Below are 17,725 nucleotides of genomic sequence, written 5' to 3' on the forward strand. Positions count from 1 at the left end.
TTGAAAAATTCTATCTTCATCATATATTTGGTAACAACCCCTAGATATAACACAAGGAAATGATGTCAATAACTACCAAGTTTATAACAGCAAATATGGCTAAAGTCTCTTTGTAATTTCAGTGATGTGCTCCCAGAGTCCATTCAATTAGCAATTTCATTTTGGATCTCAGATGTCCCATGTAGTTATCTGGTCTCTGGAAGTCCTTTTCCTGGGGCAGTCTAGAAGATGTCTTGTCTCCAGGGCACCTCATAGCGACTCCTCAGATGTCCCTATTAAAACCTCTTACAAAACAAATTTTAATAGCAAATACAACTGCTTCCCAACTCTTTTCCAAGGAAAGAGTACTCTCTAACTGACCCCTTCTGGGCCAGAGCATCCCCAACTGGACTCAGGCCCACCAGGCTACCACTACATTTCTCCACCCCTTCTTCCAATAGCTAAGGGAAGAGAGGGTGAAGATCTCTTCTTCTGTAACTGCTCGAGCTGAATATGGGTGTAGAGCTGGCCCTAGGTCTTTGTGGAAAGAGTAGAAATCCTTGCAGGCCTGGTCCAGAGGGTGAAGAGGTGTATAGGCTGGAATTGCTAACATAAGGTTGATAGCTTTGAACTTGGATAAAACAAACTTTCAAGAGGTTAAAGAGACAAAGGCCAAAAATGAAAAGGACAAGAACCAGTATTACTATAGGGAGAAAGGGGGTAAACCAAGAGAGAGAATCCAGGAACCCCAGGATCCTGCAGCAGGAGTGAAAAGCTGTTCAGAAATGTCCTTCATCCAGTGAGAGGTATCACGATTTTCCCATGCTGTTCACAGCTTTATCTAATTCTGTATCTGACAGACATTATTAACAACAGACCAAAGGGTTACCACTACCTTGATACATGCAAGCCATATAACCTAAATGTTTCAAAATGCCACAGAAGGCTAAATCTTTGCAAATTACATATATATCCATTTAACCTTATTTCTCCAAAAGTTTTCACTCAATTGTTTAAGATCTAATCCTCACATAAAACTTAGGTTACAGAAGATGACCACAAATGAACTTACGTAAAAGTTACCAAGTTATCTTCAATTCTAATAAAGACTTAGGATGACACTTAACCAATTAATTTCAAAACAGTACATGTCAAATAAGTTGTCCATAATAAACCATGTTTGTATTATAGGACATGCTCTACAAGACAGATGTTATTTCCACACTACACAACCAACTCATAGTTGACCTTCCCATAGGTGTAACAAAACGTCCTATAAGTTACCCCCCTTTACCTTTCTTGAAATAAACTTGAGATGTTTCTGGATCAGTTTTCAAATGCATAACTAATAACAGACAAATGACAAGGCTAAATACTTATACATTCTAGTTGTTTAGAATCTGAAAGGGACTAGAATTTCTAAGCCAAATAGCATGAACCTTATACCTGCATCTCACCCAGATATTACAGCATTAACCTAGGGATGAAGAGACAATATTGTGTCCATACTGATCAAGTGACATGATTATAGAAACTTGCCATAAAAGAAAAAGAACAAAGCTCTGAGGGAAAGTTGCTTCCCAACTCCCAGTAGAAGTTCTGTAGACAGCCAATGAAATATGCCAGATGTAACATCAGCCAGGTGGGAGAGTTTACATTCCATATGTAATATTTGGGGAACCCAAGTCAGGAGACGCCTACTTCAGCCTGTGCCAAACAGTCGGTCTCCTAGCCTTTCCCAAGAGAACTCCACCTGCAGTGTACACATGTAAAAACCCCATAAGGTCGCTGGCATCATGGATCATATGGCTCATCATTCCTTGATGGTCATAACTGGAGTTAGACTCAGAGCAATAATGGTTAATAGTCCTATAACATCTTAAATAGCAAGTCCCAATAATCAGTATTAAAAGTGAATTCACTTCTCAAGGATCACATAGCCTAGATAGCAAGTATTAACTATGCTTGTACTTAAATAAGTTTTTCATCCCTAAGTTAGCACTACACAAATGAATCTGCCTTGAGATGCTCAATAACAAGCAATGGTTGAAATGAGTGTAAACAATCCCAAACTGCATACTGGGAACAAACTAGAAAATGTCCCACACAATAGCACATAGTAAAACAGTTTAGGTATTAAACATAAGATACTGCCCTCGGAATTCCTCTAAACAATGGGAACATCTTTAAAATGACAACTAGTTTGCATATGTTTCTACACATGTTCTAATTCCAATTAAATAGCAACAAAAGTGAACTCAGATTCCCATTAAAGTGATGTAAGATAGCTCATAAGTTACATGACAAGTTCAGGCACCAATTTAACTATTGCTTAGTACCAATAAATTCAGATCAAAACAGCAAGATCTTTCTCATAGCTTACTAGTTATTTAGATGTTCTAGTATTAATTCAATAACCAATTAATTCAGTATAGCAATAACAAACTTCCACTTTGTCTACTCTTATAATAGAAATATACACCAAACCTTAAGAATGAAACCCAAATATTCAGGATTCCAGAAATCCTTTTCCATCAATTAATAAAATTTCACAAATCATAGTAGGTTTGGACACGATTGTTATCAACAGGGGACCAGTTTCAGCCATACAACTTGAAGGACCTCCCCTTTGGGGGAGGGAGAAAAAAGTAGAAAGAGGGACCCTAACAGGAAGTTGGATCATTTTCTGATGGGGAGCTTCCAGAAGCACACTGCAAAGGGGCTGCACAGCCTGCACAGCTGTTTACAATTGAAACTATGGACCCCCAGGAGGTGAGTTAATAAAAACGAATCCAACTCTTTGACTTAGCTGAGCTGGAAGCAAGTTTGGGGATTATCCATTTTCCTCTTTCCCTATTCCCTTGTCATTGGCTTAATTAATTTCACCTTTGCTGTGTATTTTATTCCCATTAATAAAACCTGATTTGTTTGTGGAAAAGAGGCTGTCAATCCCCTTTCTTATTGGCCTGGGAGAAATAACTAAAAAAGGCAGTTCGGAGGGGAGGAAACTTTGGACCTAGAGATCCCTCATTATTTTCTGAACTCCAATATTACAGCAAGCCACCCAATTAACTCTTCCCATATTAAATTTGGCCCCTACACAAGTAAGGAAGGTAAGTCCATTAGCCATGGCTCCTGCCTGGCACCAGGGGACAGAGATAACTGCAGAAGTCAGGGTCACCGCCCCTCACTCAAGCTTTCCTTACCCATCCAGTGGAAACTTTCCATTGTCAGGTGGTCATGCCACCCATCCACCCCATCTACCATCTATAAAAGCTTTTGCTATTCTTCTATTTGGGGAGATAGGTATCTCGGAGAATCATGTCTCTGAACCATATCCCCTCGAATTAAAGTCTTTGACTTCCCTCATGGTCAGTTTCTCTAGCTCCTAAATAAAAACTATTTTATTCTAATTTAATTGTGTGGGAGTGGGTATAATTTTTTCAAGAGGAATACCTAAGGACCCCCACCACCTATTTCCATATGACAGGAAGCAAAATGGGTGAAACTAAAAAACTAAAGAATAAGACTAGTTGAAGGGGAAGATAGGAAGGGGACTCTACATGAGGAACTGAGATGAAAAAGGAGGAGGAAGAAATGTATAATAATGAGATGAAAGCAGGAGAGATAAGCAAATTTCCATAGAAACTAGAGTCAAAAGACTTATGACATTGTTAATATGGATTTGATGGAGGGGCCTTCTTACACAAAAGAAACCCTGGAATAATAGGATTAATAGGAACAAAATGTCTTCAACTGAACTCCAAACTGAACCCAGATAGCTAGCAGATAAAAGACCCTACCTAGTGACTTCTTTTCCCTCAGCATAGTAAGTCCCTATCTTATCTTGACATCTGGGCATCCTCATCCTTGCCAAACCCTTTTTTGGAATCCTGTAATCTTATCATGATGCTTCTGTATTTCCTCCATACTTGTTATAACTGAAATTGTTCAATGGCTTTTTTCTTCTGAGTTGATTTTTGTATCATACTATTGAAACTGACAACACCCTATAATCCATGGACAAAAAAGCCTTATATCCCCTGAGAAAATGGTGGTCTCTGAGCTCCTTTCTTAGGAGGGGAGTCTCCACATGATCATGTTGTTATATATTTCTTCTTCAGACAAAATATTCAATTGATATTATATATATATTTTTCTATCTGTCTGGTCTGGTTCTCTGATCTTGTTTTGGTAGGAGATTTATGTTTTCTCTGATCTGTTTTGTAGGAGGACAAATTGTAGGAGATATTATATACTTTCAGTGATCTGTTTATTAGTTTCCTAAGAGAGATTAAAGTTTAATTTTTCTGATCTGGTTAGTTGGAGATTAATTCTCTGTTTCTGATTGAAGGAGTCAGGCAGACACAAAAACTATTTTTAACATTCAATAGCGTCTTCTAAATGGAACAACAAAGGAGTATGTATATTTCTTTGTAATAGATGGGACTTCTACAAAAATTAACCACTAGAGTATGGAGATAATGCAAATGAATTTTAAAAGGCATCATAGGGCAGCAAGGTGGCGGAGTGGATAAAAGCACCAGCCCTTGATTCAGGACGGCCTGAGTTCAAATCTAGCCTCAGACACTTGACACTAGCTGTGTGACCCTGGGCAAGTCAATTAACCCTCACTGCCCCGCAAAAAGGAAAAAGAAAAAAGGCATCATACATTAAGACTATAGAAAAAGAAAAGATTAATAAACTGAGTATGCATTTTAAAAAATTAGAAAAGTAAATAAATAAACCTAAAATAAGCACAAAAGATGTTGAAATTAGAAGGGAAATAGATAAATTGGGAAGAAAAAAATAAAAATGACAAATAAAACTAAAAATGGGTTCTTTGAAATGACATACATTTGAGGGAACCCTTAACTAATCTGGTTAAAAGGAAGAGATTAGAAAATCAACTCAATAAAATAGCACAAGACAAAGATAAAATCACAACAAAACTGGTAGGTATAAAAAGGATAATCAGAATGTATTATACACAGTTTTATGTTAAAGAGAATGAAAACACAAAGGAAATTGAGGAATATCTCCAAAACATGAAATACTCTAAGTAGCAGAAGACAGGAGAATTTTATCAAATTTAAAAAGAACAGTTAGTATACATACTTCACCCCCAAATAAGTAGTTTTCCCAAATAAGAAAGTATCATACCAGAATCCTTTTATGAGGCAAATATAGACTTAAGACCAAAATCAAGGAAAACCCAAAGGCAGAAAGTAAACTAAAAGCCAATATCATGAATAACATTGCCAAGCCCAGTCCACCCCAATTTTTAAACAAAATCCTATCAAAATGACAACAGTGAATTATCCATTCATTATGATCAAGTGGAATTTATAGCATGGATGCAAAGTTAGTTCAACATTAGGAAAACCATGAACATAATTGTTGTTTGTTGTTTGTCCTTTGTTCCCAAAGAGCACCATGACATTGTGGTGATGTCATGACTTCCTGTGAATTATATTTTCGTGAGGAAGGGCTGTGCAAGGTAACCAGCCTCATTCTCTCCTCCAGAGCCATCTGGCTCCAGTGGCAAGATATACATCAGGACAACTGGAGATGGCCCCAGATGTTTAAGGCAATTGGGGTTAAATGACTTGCCCAGGGTCATATAGCTAGTAAGTTTCTGAGGTGAGATTTGAACTCAGGTCCTCCCAACTTCAGGGACAATGCTCTATTCACTGTGCCACTTAGCTGTCCCTTGAACATAATCATATTCTAAAACAAAACATCCAAAACCACACAGTCATTTCAATAGATAAAAATAAAGCTTCAGACAAAGTGCAACACTATTTTATACTAAAAATATAAGAAGAAGTGTAGGGTTGGTGGGATCATTTCCATTATCCTAAAAACATATATCTAAAACTAAAAGTATCACATGAAATGGGGTTATGGTAGAACCTTTTTTTAATAAATGCAGGAGTGAAACAAGGATGGTTACTCTCCCCACCCTTCTGGAAATGCTAGGAATAGCATTAAGAAAGGAGAAAGGAAGTAAAGACATAAAGAGAGGTAAAAAAGAGTTTAAATTATCCTTGTTCACTGATGATAGGATGGTTTACTGGGAAAAGCCCAGACAATCAGCAAAAATATTAAAAAAATTAATATCTTAAACAAAGTTTCAGGTTACAAAATGAATGCTCAAAAGTCAATAGCATTTCTAGATAGTAACAACATACATAAATACAGGAATAATTGAGTAATTGAAGGAATAACTGAAAGAGAAATCCCATTCTACACAAGCAAAATATGTAAAGAATATCTGGGGATCAATCTCCCAAAGCACACAAAAGAGTTGCATAGATTCAATTACAAAGCAATCCTCAAAGAAATGAAGGACAACCTAAAAGTTCAAGGAATATTGATTGCTTATGGCTAGGTTCTGTCAATATAATAAAAATGGCAGTACCACCCAAAATAATTAACACTTTTAATGCTATACTAATGTCATGAGTGAAATTTTACAACAAAAGGTCATCTTGGGGAAGACTTTTGTTCACATCAAGGCTTATCTAGCCTAGAGCTCAGCCTGTCCTGCTTCTCCCTCCAAGTCCTCCTCCACAAGGGTTTCCAAGAGCCTGAGTGTAGAAGCTTCCTCTGGGTCCCAAGGAGAGGTGGCCCTTCCACAGTGCTCAAAGCTAATTGGCTAACATCATTCAAATCTACTGGTTTACTGGACTTGAGGGTGGTCCATGAGCACAACATGCTGAGGTCAGAGCTCAGAGAACACACCCTCTGAGGGCCAGGCCTTCAGGTAGCTGTGGTTTCAATTAAGCTAACTTTAAGTGAGTTAATCAGCAAAGACAATCCAATCAATCCTAATATTATCCTCTTTCAGCAGGGGCCTCTGAACCTCCTAAAACCCATTATTTTCTTTTTTCTTTTCTTTTTTTTTTTAGTAAGGCAATTGGGGTTAAGTGACTTGCCCAGGGTCACACAGCTAGTAAGTGTTAAGTGTCTGAGGCCGGATTTGAACTCAGGTCCTCCTGACTCCTGGGCCGGTGCTCTATCCACTACGCCATCTAGCTGCCCCCATTATTTTCTCACAAACAGAACCTGTGACAGTGCAGTGTGGCCTTTGAACCAACTTCCAAAAAATGCATTCCAGGCAAGAAAGAGTCATTCACACAAAATCACTTGGACTACCTACTTTGTAGAGGGTAACCATCATAGGAAACACAGGAATTAGTGCCACCTCATTCAAACCAACAAGCTCAGAAGGGAAATCTTCCTGACACATCTGCAGAAATTTTTCTTTCTTCTCTGCAACCCAGTGTAGGTAATTTTACAAGCTTTAAAAAGCAAGAATGTCCCGAAGAGGGGGATGGGAAAAGTGACTGCCTCCCCTCACTCTTCTGCAGATATGAGAGGTACATAATTTCAAATGTTTCACCAAAACATTGACTGTTTTGGATAATGGTTTTCATTTTCTCCCTTTTTCAGTGTTTTAAAAAATTGTTTCTTATAAAACATGTGAGTTTGTCTACTTAGGAGGAGTAACACTAGGAGAAATATTGACAATCCCTACATAAAAATGGTGTAAATAAAAAGTTTGCTTTTTAGAAAAACAATATTATTTTAATAATCCACACAAGTAGCAACATGTAAAAAAAAATAATGGGCTTTGCCAACTCTCAGAGGCCCCAGCTCAAAGGAATTGATTTGGATTTATTTGATTGACTGAGAATGACTGACTTCGCTGAGTAACTCACTTAAAGTTAATTAAATTGAAACCACACCTGCCTAGATCTCAAGGTGTATGTGTTCTCAGAGACTGTGGACTCTGATCTCCACATGGGACCACCCTCAAGTCCAGTGAACCAATGGATTTGGGTGAAGCTAGCCAATGAGCTTGAAGCAGGGTGGAAGGATGGCCTCTCCTCAGGACACTGAAGAAGCTTCAGGGGCACTTCATTGTGTGAACATGCTTTGGGGCAGAGGACTTAAGAGCAGAAGCAGGCCAGGCTGAATTCTGATGCTCTTCTCTAGGGTAGATAGGGTTCTGAACTTTCTGAACTCCAGGTGTTCTCTTTTTCACCAATAAATACTTAATGCCCCCAAACTGGTGCTAAAGCTTCTAATTTATAATTAAACCCTAGCTAGTTTTCCCTACACTTGGGACAGGAATAGGTGACCACATTAAGTTGCAAATGTCACAAAGAGGACTGTGAACCAAATAAGTAGCTTTTCTGTATGTAGAGAAAAAGGATTAAATGCCTGAGATGTTACTGAGGTCAAAGTGACAAGATCTGGTAACTGATATGATGATATAGAAAAGTGAGGAAGAAAGTAGTGGCAGGACAGAGCCAAGATGGGAGAGGAAAGACAGTGACTTGCCTGAGCTCTCCCCAAGACTCCTGCAAAGACCTTCAAATAATGTCACAAGACAATTCCTGGAGCAGCAGAACCCAGAAAAAGGCAGGGTGAAGTAATTTTCCAGCCAAAGACAACTTAGAAGGTTGGCAGGAAAGGTCTGTGGTACTGGGATTAGAATGGAATACAGTCCAGCCCCAGTAAACCTGGGGTAGGCCTCAGGAGCCTTTGAATCATCATCATCATCATCATCATCATCATCATCATCAGCAGCAGCAGCAGCAGCAGCAGCAGCAGCAGCAGCAGCTTAGCCCACAGATTGTTAGGGGGTCAAACAATTGGCCAGAAGGAAATGACAGGGATTTCTTTGCTAGCACTGAGGCAGGACACTTGTTGTGCCCCTACTTCCATCCTGGTCCAAGTCTTGGGTGGCAGTCCCAGGCCAGGGAGGAGCAGAAGCACACTGTGGCCACAGTGGAGTGAAACTTTGTTCATAGTTCCAGGACACAAAAGCAGGCCTGTGGCTGCTTGCAGACCAGAGCACAGGCCAGGAGAGTAGTAAACATATCTCTCCTTAAATCATGCTACCTTGGAAGAACTGAAAATTTACAAATCCCTAGAAGTATCCCTGAAAACAGCTGCAAAAACAAGCCCCCTGAAGCTTGGGACACTACTCCCTCCACCCTGGAAGTAGTCCCCCACTTTAACAAAGAGTGAAAAGTCAAGAAAGAGGTTGGGAAAATGAGCAAAGAGAAAAACATTCTGACCATAGAAAGTTTCTATGGTGACAAGGAAGATCAAAATATACCCTCAGAAGAAGATAACAAAGTCAAAGCTCCTACATGCAAAGCTTCCAAAAAATATGAATTGGCCTCAGGCCATAGAAATTATTTTGAAAATAAAGTAAGAGACATAAGAGGAAAAAATGGAAAGAGGAATGAGAGTGATGCAAGAAAGTCATGAAAAAAAGTCAACAGCTTGGTAAAGGAGACCCAAAAAATTACTGAAGAAAATAACACCTTTAAAAAGAGGCTAGGCCAAATGGTAAAAGAGATACAAAAAGCCAATGAGGAAAAGAATGCCTTGAAAAGCCAAACTGGCCAAATGGAAAGGGAGGTGCAAAAGCTCCCTGAAGAAAATGACTCCTTAAAAGTTAGGATTGAGGGGCAGCTAGGTGGCGAAGTGAATAAAGCACTGGCCTTGGATTCAGGAGTACCTGAGTTTAAATCTGGCCTCAGACACTTGATACTAGCTGTGTGACCCTGGGCAAGTCACTTAACCCTCATTGCCCTGTAAAAAAAAAAGTTAGGATTGAGCAAATGGAAGCTAATGACTTTCTGAGAAATCAAGAAACAAGAAAGAAAACCAAAGAATGGAAAAACAGAAGGCGATATGAAATAAATCACTGCAAAAAAACAACCGACCTGGAAAATATCCAGGAAAGTAATTTTGAAAATTCTTGGGGGCAGCTAGGTGGTGCAGTGGATAGGGCACCAGCCCTGGAAAAGGAGACCCTGAGTTCAAATCTGGATTCAGACACTTAACCCCAATTGCCTTACCCCCCCCCCAAAACAAAAAAAGAAAGAAAAGAAAATAAGAAAGCCATGATCAAAAAAAGAACCTAGATATCATCTTCCAAGACATTGTCTGGGAAAATTGCCCTGATATTCTAGAACCAGAAAGTAAAATGGAAATTGAAAGAATCCACTATTCACCTCCTGAAAGACATTCCAAAATGAATACTCCTGGCAATATATATATTTATTTACACACACACACACACACACACACACACACACACACACACACACACAATTTTTTTAAATCATAAAAGCATTTTATTTTATTATTTTCCAGTTACATGCAAAATAGTTTTCAACATTTGTTCTCATGAGATTTTTAGTTCCAAATTTTTCTCCCCCATCCCCAAAACAGAAAGCAATCTGTTACAGGTTATATATGTACAGTCACATTAAACATATTTCTGCATTACTAATGTTGTAAAAGAAGAATCAGAACAAAGGGTAAAACCTCAAAATAGGGGGAAAAAAACACCAAAAAGTAGAAACAGTGTGGTTCAATCTACATTCAGAATCCATAGTTCTTTTTTCTGGATGTGGAGAACATTTTCCATCATGAATTTATTGGAATTGTTGTGGATCACTGAATTACTAAGAGGAGCCAAGTCTATCACAGTTGATCACCACACGATATTATTCCAGTACATTCTTATACGACAACTTGTTCAGCCATTCCCCAATTGATAGGCATTCACTCTATATCCAATTCTTTGCCAACAAAAAGAGAGCTGCTATCAATACTTTTGTACATGTGGGTCCTTTCCCTTTTGCTATGATCTCTTTGGGATACAGACCTTTTAGTGTTAATTCTGGGTCAAAGGGCATGGACAGTCCAATAGCCCTTTGGGCTTAGCTCCAAATTGCTCTCCAGAATGGTTGTATCAGTTCACAACTCCACCAACAATGCATTAGTGTTCCATTTTTTCTACAGCTTCTCCAACATTTATTATTTTCCTTTTTGGTCATGATTACACATTTAAAATATGACATTTTTATTATGTCTCAAGCTCTTCAAGATTTCTGAAGTACTCAGTGCTAAATCATGTTTGGAAATAGACCTAGTAGTGATATTGCTGGGTCAAAGGGTTAGGCGGTTTAATAATTCTTTGGCTATAATTGCTCTCCACTGTGAATTCTCTAGTATAGAGAAAGAGTGTCCCTGTGTAAAAGCCTTTCCACATGAATTACATTCACAAAGTTTCTCTCCAGTGTGGATACTATGATTTATATTAAGACCAGATCTCCTTGTAAAAGCCTTTCCTTATTTATTACATGCATGAGGTTTCTCTCCAGAATGGATTCTCTCATGTTCAGCAATGCCCTTCCTCCATTTGTAAGTTTTTCCACAATGATTACATATTTAAGGTTCACTTAAACTTCACTGTGGCTTCTCTGATGGACAGCAAGATCAGAACTGTATCTGAAAGACTTCCCACACAGACTACATTCATAAGGTTTCTCTCCAGTGTGGATCCTCTGATGTATATCAACACTCTTCCTCCATTTGAAAGTTCTCCCACAGTGATTACATTTATAAGGTTTCTCTCCACTGTGGCTTTTCTGATGCACATTAAGACTAGACTTCTGTGTAAAAGCCTTTCCACATTGATTACATTCATAAGGTTTCTCTCCAGTGTGGATTCTCTGATGGGCAGCAAGACTGTAGATGGATTTTAAAACCTTTCCACATTGATTACATTCATAAGGTTCAGTGTGGCTTCTCTGATGGACATTAAGACTAGACTTCTGTGTAAAAGCCTTTCCACATTGATTACATTCATAAGGTTTCTCTCCAGTATGGATTCTCTGATGGGCAGCAAGACTGTAGATGGATTTTAAAGACTTTCCACATTGATTACATCCATAAGGTTTCTCTCCAGTGTGGCTTCTCTGATGAACATTAAGAACAGACTTCTCAGTAAAAGCCTTTCCACACTGATTACATTCATAAGGTTTTATTCCCGTATGGAGTCTCTGATGGGCAGCAAGATTGGAGCTCCTGCTAAAGGCCTTCCCACATTGATTACATTCAAATGGTTTCTCTCCAGTATGGAGTCTCTGATGGTTAACAAGACGGGACCTACATGTGAAATTCTTCCCACACTGATTACATTCATAAGGTTTCTCTCCAGTGTGAACTCTCTGATGGGCAGCTAGATAGGAACTGTATCTGAAAGACTTACCACATTGATTACATTCATAAGGTGTCTCCCCACTGTGGCTTCTCTGATGCACATTAAGAGTATACTTCAGTGTAAAAGCCTTTCCACATTGATTACATTCATAAGGTTTCTCTCCAATGTGGATTCTCTGATGTAAATTAAGCCTACACCTCTCTACAAAAGCCTTTCCACACTGATTACATTCATAAGGTTTCTCTCCAGTATGGAGTCTCTGGTGGGCAGCAAGATTGGAGTTCTGTCTAAAAGTTTTCCCACATTGGTTACATTCAAATGGTTTCTTTCCAGTATGGAGTCTCTGATGGATAACAAGACGGGACCTACATGTGAAACCCTTTCTACACTGATTACATTCATAAGGTTTCTCTCCAGTGTGGATTCTCTGATGGGCAGCAAGACTGTAGATGGATTTTAAAGCCTTTCCACATTGATTACATTCATAAGGTTCAGTGTGGCTTCTCTGATGAAAATTAAGACTAGACCTCTGTGTAAAAGCCTTTCCACATTGATTACATTCATAAGGTTTCTCTCCAGTATGGATTCTCTGATGGGCAGCAAGACTATAGATGGATTTTAAAGACTTTCCACATTGATTACATTCATAAGGTTTCTCTCCAGTGTGGCTTCTCTGATGCACATTAAGACCTGACCTCTGAGTAAAAGTCTTTCCACACTGATTACATTCATATGGTTTTATTCCAGTATGGAGTCTCTGATGGGCAACAAGATTGGAGCTTCTGCTAAAGGTCTTCCCACATTGATTACATTCAAATGGTTTCTCTCCAGTATGGAGTCTCTGATGGTTAACAAGATAGGAGCTGGATCTGAAAGACTTTCCACACTGATTACATTTAAAAGCCTTTTCTCCAGTGTGGGGAACATATTTCTGATTTGTAGCACATATTTCTCTCCAAGGGAAGTCACAGGGACCATCACTCTTGAAACTTTGCTTGTGAGTTTCTTCCACAGGAAGGCTTTCTTCTGAACAACTTTCATTCATTTCAAGTCTGATCTCTCCTTCTGAAAGAAACAAACAACAAAACAAATATACAATGACACTATGCACACAGATATATACTTATATTTCTTTCCCTCCACTGGCAGAACAAACTCATTTACATTCTATATCCCCAGGCAAAGAAAAACAAACCTCCAAACTTACATGGGCAGACCCAATGATTTTTAAATGTCATTAGCTCACATTCCAGGGAAGATTTAATTTACAAAGAACTTCACATACAATCAGACTGGATTCTCACAACAAACTTGTGACACATGTACAGCTGGCGTTCTCATCCCGTTCACAACTCAGGCCATGGCCTCAGAATGTTTAACCGTAACCCAAATCCCAGCAGCTGACAATAGAATATAAACCCTATGACTGGGAATGCTCTGCTCACAGTACTGGACAGACTGCTTACACTTTCCATCTTTTTCTCTTTCCTTTTCATTGTTTGCACCTTCAATCCTTTCTTCATAGATATCATGCCATTTGGTGCATATTTAGTAAATATGCAAATTATTTCATGATCTATCCTACATGTAAACATAATGAAATTTCACTGGTGATCACTCTCAATCTTCTGTTGTAGGATCTGAAGTCACATGAAGAAGACCAACACTGGTTTTTATATTTACTTGAAGCATAAAAGATTTTGTTCTGGCCTGTTACTTTTTTGGGGAGGGTCCTTACTTGTTTTTTTTTTTTTTTTTTTTTTTTTTTTTTTTTAGGCAATGGGGGTTAAGTGACTTGCCCAGGGTCACACAGCTAGTAAGTGTCAAGTGTCTGAGGCCAGATTTGAACTCAGGTACTCCTGAATCCAGGGCCGGTGCCTTAACTGCTGTGCCATCTAGCTGCCCCACTTAATTGTTTTTTTAAAAATTATCTTTAAATGCCTCTGCTCACTAAAATAAAATCAAAATCCTTGAAATAAACACAATCTATAAAAAATGTACCTCATACAGGAATTTGAGTTTATCATATGGATGCTTCACTACTGGTCCTCTTGTATCCCTTTGCATTTAGTGGTTCATACTGTGAATGAGATTTCCCCCACCTCATAGATATAAGCAATTTAACTATGGTCATAATCAGTATATGGACTAAGAACTGTGATTTAAAATGTTTAGGTATTCTTTAGGTGGTCTTTAGTGGTTTATTAAGGAGTGAAGGGGCAGCTAGGTGGCGCAGTGGACAAAGCACCAGCCCTGGATTCAGGAGTTCCTGAGTTCAAATCTGGCCTCAGACACTTGACACTTACTAGCTGTGTGACCCTGGGCAAGTCACTTAAGCCCCATTGCCCCGCAAAAAAAAAAAAAAATGATAATGGAGTGAGACAGATATTGGTAGAACTGACGTACATGCAATATTGTAAAATGGTGTGGATAACTGGAAGCAACCTCTCAATTCCAATTGCAGTTAGGCATCCACAATCAGCTTAAAGATCAAACACTAAAAATGGCACCTCCTGAGCTGGAGCTGACCAATCAGCATTAGAGAAAGAATGAACGGGACAAGAACTGTTCCAAATGGAACTAAAGCTGTTGCAAAAACCTATATTAGGCCAGAACTTCCAGGGTGTGCTAGGAACACGAGGATCTACAACATATGAACCACTGGAATTGTTGGAATGGACTGTACGGTGGAAGGAGACTACTGGCTTTAAATACCCTTGAATCCTGAGATTCTGGGTCATTCAGGTCCTAGAACCGCCTGAGACTGGCTTTATTGTAAGACAGGCCCTCTCTCAATAAACCTATTTCTATGGCTTGGAGATTTTGTTTCTTCATTTCTTGGTCTGACTCTGGAACTTAGAATTTTTAGGGACAATGCCCTTGAAGGACTGAGACAACAGTCCAAAGGACTGAGCTAAAAATTGTCAATGGCACCTCAAGTAGTAAATAATTGCTCAATTTGGCTACAAAGATATTTATCCTCTGGGACAATAAGCATATGCATGTTTCAACCATAACAGGATTCTTTCTGCAGATTTCCAACTGTCATGGCCAGGTATATATTGCTTTGGGGATCATGCAATGATTTCATCAAACCTGTAATCATAAGATCAAGATATCACTTGAGTTTGCATTCTTGCATTGGAGATAACTAGTTCATTGGAAATTATGGTAGCCAAACTTATAGTGTAGAGGCTCCCGTAAAACCATCATGGACCAACACAACCATTCTACCAAAGGTGATGTTAAATCGTCCTCATTGCTGATCCAAGGTTTTCTGATTTGAACCCATTCTCTACTTACATCTTTCTATCTGGCATCTTCTCAAAAAAATGGCTATCAACATGGCTTAGCTGTTCAACAGAGTTTCAGTGAGAATATAGCCAGTTTTCCAGTGGTAGAAAAAAGAAAATTGTTTCTGAGGAAATTCTATTTTTACAAAGGTGTTTTTTAAAACAAGCACTGTTTGGAAAACTAATGCACTGCTGGTGGAGCTATGAACTGATCCAACCATTCTGGAGAACAATTTGGAACCATACCCTAAAGGCTATAAAACTGTGCATACCCTTTGACCCAGTAATACCACTACTAGGTCTATAGCCTAAAGAATCATAAAAAAGGGAAAAGGACCCACATGTACAAACCTATTTATAGATGCTCTCTTTCTGGTAGCCAAGAATTGGAAATTGAAGGGATGCCCAACAACTGAAGAATGGCTAAACAAGTTCTGGTATATAATTGTAATGGAATACTGTTGCGCTGTAAGAAATGATAAGCATGCAAAAACCCCAAAAAACAAAAAACAAAATCAGGGGGCAGCTAGGTGACATAGTGGATAAAGTACCGGCCCTGGATTCAGGAGTACCTGAGTTCAAATCCGGCCTCAGACACTTGACACTTACTAGCTTTGTGACCCTGGGCAAGTCACGTAACCCCCATTACCCCCTCAAAACCCCAAAGAAATGAAAAGCAGATGGATTTCAGAAAAACCTGGAAAAAGACTTATGTAACGATTGGAATGACGCCACCTGCTGGAGACTTACTGTAGAAGAGTTCCGCCCATGAAGTGAAGGTCTTTGAGGGCAAGACCAGGAGTCTTTTCTTTGGTGTCAGGAAGTGACATTTGCTAGTGGGAGGAAGAAGGAAGAGCTGGGTGCTCTGACTCATGCTCTTTCCTGAGGACGCTGGTGGAGAAGGGAGCTAGAAATGCGCTCTCCCTCTAATAGATAGGAATCTAGGCCTTTTCTTCTCTCTTTACCAAATTCTTATTCTCCTTAATAAATGCTTAAAAGTCTAACTCTTGCTAAAGCTTATAATTTATTGGCAACCACTCATTAGATATTTTAGACCGTTTAGCTAGAATTTTAGCCCTTAACACTTACATGATGCTGAGTGAAATGAGCAGAGCCAAGAGAACATTGTACAGTATCAACAATATTGTGTGATGATCAACTGTGAAAGACTTAACTCTTCTCAGCAATAAGATGATCTAAGACAATGCCAAAAGACGTAGGGTGGAAAATGCTCTCCACATTTAGAAAAAGAACTGTGGAGTCTGATTGCAGACTGAAGTGGGCTCTTTTCAGGTTTGTTGTTGCCTTTTTGGTATTGTTCTTGCTTATTCTTTCTTGCATCTTTTTCCCCTTTTGTTCTGATTCTTCTCATACAACATAACCAATGTGGAAACATATTTAACATGACTGTAATTTATAACCTATATCAAATTTTTTGCTGGCCTCAGGAGGGGTGAGGGAAGGGAGGGTGGGAGGAAAATTTGCAACTCAAAATAAATCTTTACATGTAATTAGACAAATAAATTAAAAATAAAATAAAATAGAAAAATAAACATTGTTTAAAAAAATCAGTAATATGTGCAACTGAATTTCAAGTACATTTATCATTTAATACACTACTTGTTATGAGCTACTAGGAAAATAAATATATTTTATAGCAAGTAGCAACTAATTTTTACTTGCTAGAAAGCTAAAAACAAATGAATTTCCATCCCTCAGCAAGAGCACTTGTCCAAGCTTCCTTCCATTTTTCACTTCATATATATATGATCATTTTCACAGTATTCTGTTTAAAAGTCAGAAGTTAGTTGGTGATTCAGTGAACATAAGGCTGGGCCTTGAGTCAGGAAAACCTAAGTTCCAATCCCACTTCGGAAATTTGCTAGTCCTGTAACCCTAGGCAAGTCATAGGACTTCTGTGTGCCTCCATTTTTTCATTTTTAAAATGGATATTACATTTAAAGTTCTGAGTTCCAAATTTTGTCCCTCCTCACCTCCCTCCGCTTACTTCTCCCTGAAGTGGTAAGCAATCACACATAAGTTATACATGTCCAATTTATGTAAAGTATTACCATCTTAGTCATTTTGTATATAAGAAAACTTGAATAAAAGAAAAAAAGGAAAAAGTAAAAAATAGCACGCTTCAGTGCCTGTTCATTCAATATCAGTTCTTTGTCTGGAGGTGGATAGTCTGCTTCATCATTAGTCCTCTGGAATGGGCTGGAATCACTGTATTTGCTGAGAATAGTTGTCATTCACAGTTCTTCATCAAACAGCATTGCTGTCACTGTGCACAATGTTCTCCTGGTTCTGCTTATTTCACTCTACATCAGCTCATACAAGTCTTTCCAGGTCTTTCTGAAATCATCCTGCTTGTCATTTCTTATAATGTTCCATCATCATCATATAC

The 17,725-nt window shown here is 38.6% G+C and overlaps 1 protein-coding gene across 1 annotated transcript in view; it reads right to left on the reverse strand.

Moving 5' to 3' along the window:
- Positions 1–10,736: 10,736 nt before the first annotated feature.
- LOC122754385 (zinc finger protein 420-like) overlaps positions 10,737–17,725 on the reverse strand; it is a 58,219-nt gene continuing 51,230 nt past the window's right edge. The window contains 1 exon segment of the mRNA XM_044002772.1: positions 10,737–12,938. Within this exon segment, the coding sequence (XP_043858707.1) occupies positions 11,259–12,938 (1,680 nt within the window). The 3' untranslated portion in view covers positions 10,737–11,258.

Source organism: Dromiciops gliroides, chromosome 4 (genome assembly GCF_019393635.1).
Source record: "Dromiciops gliroides isolate mDroGli1 chromosome 4, mDroGli1.pri, whole genome shotgun sequence".
Lineage (NCBI taxonomy): Eukaryota > Metazoa > Chordata > Mammalia > Microbiotheria > Microbiotheriidae > Dromiciops > Dromiciops gliroides.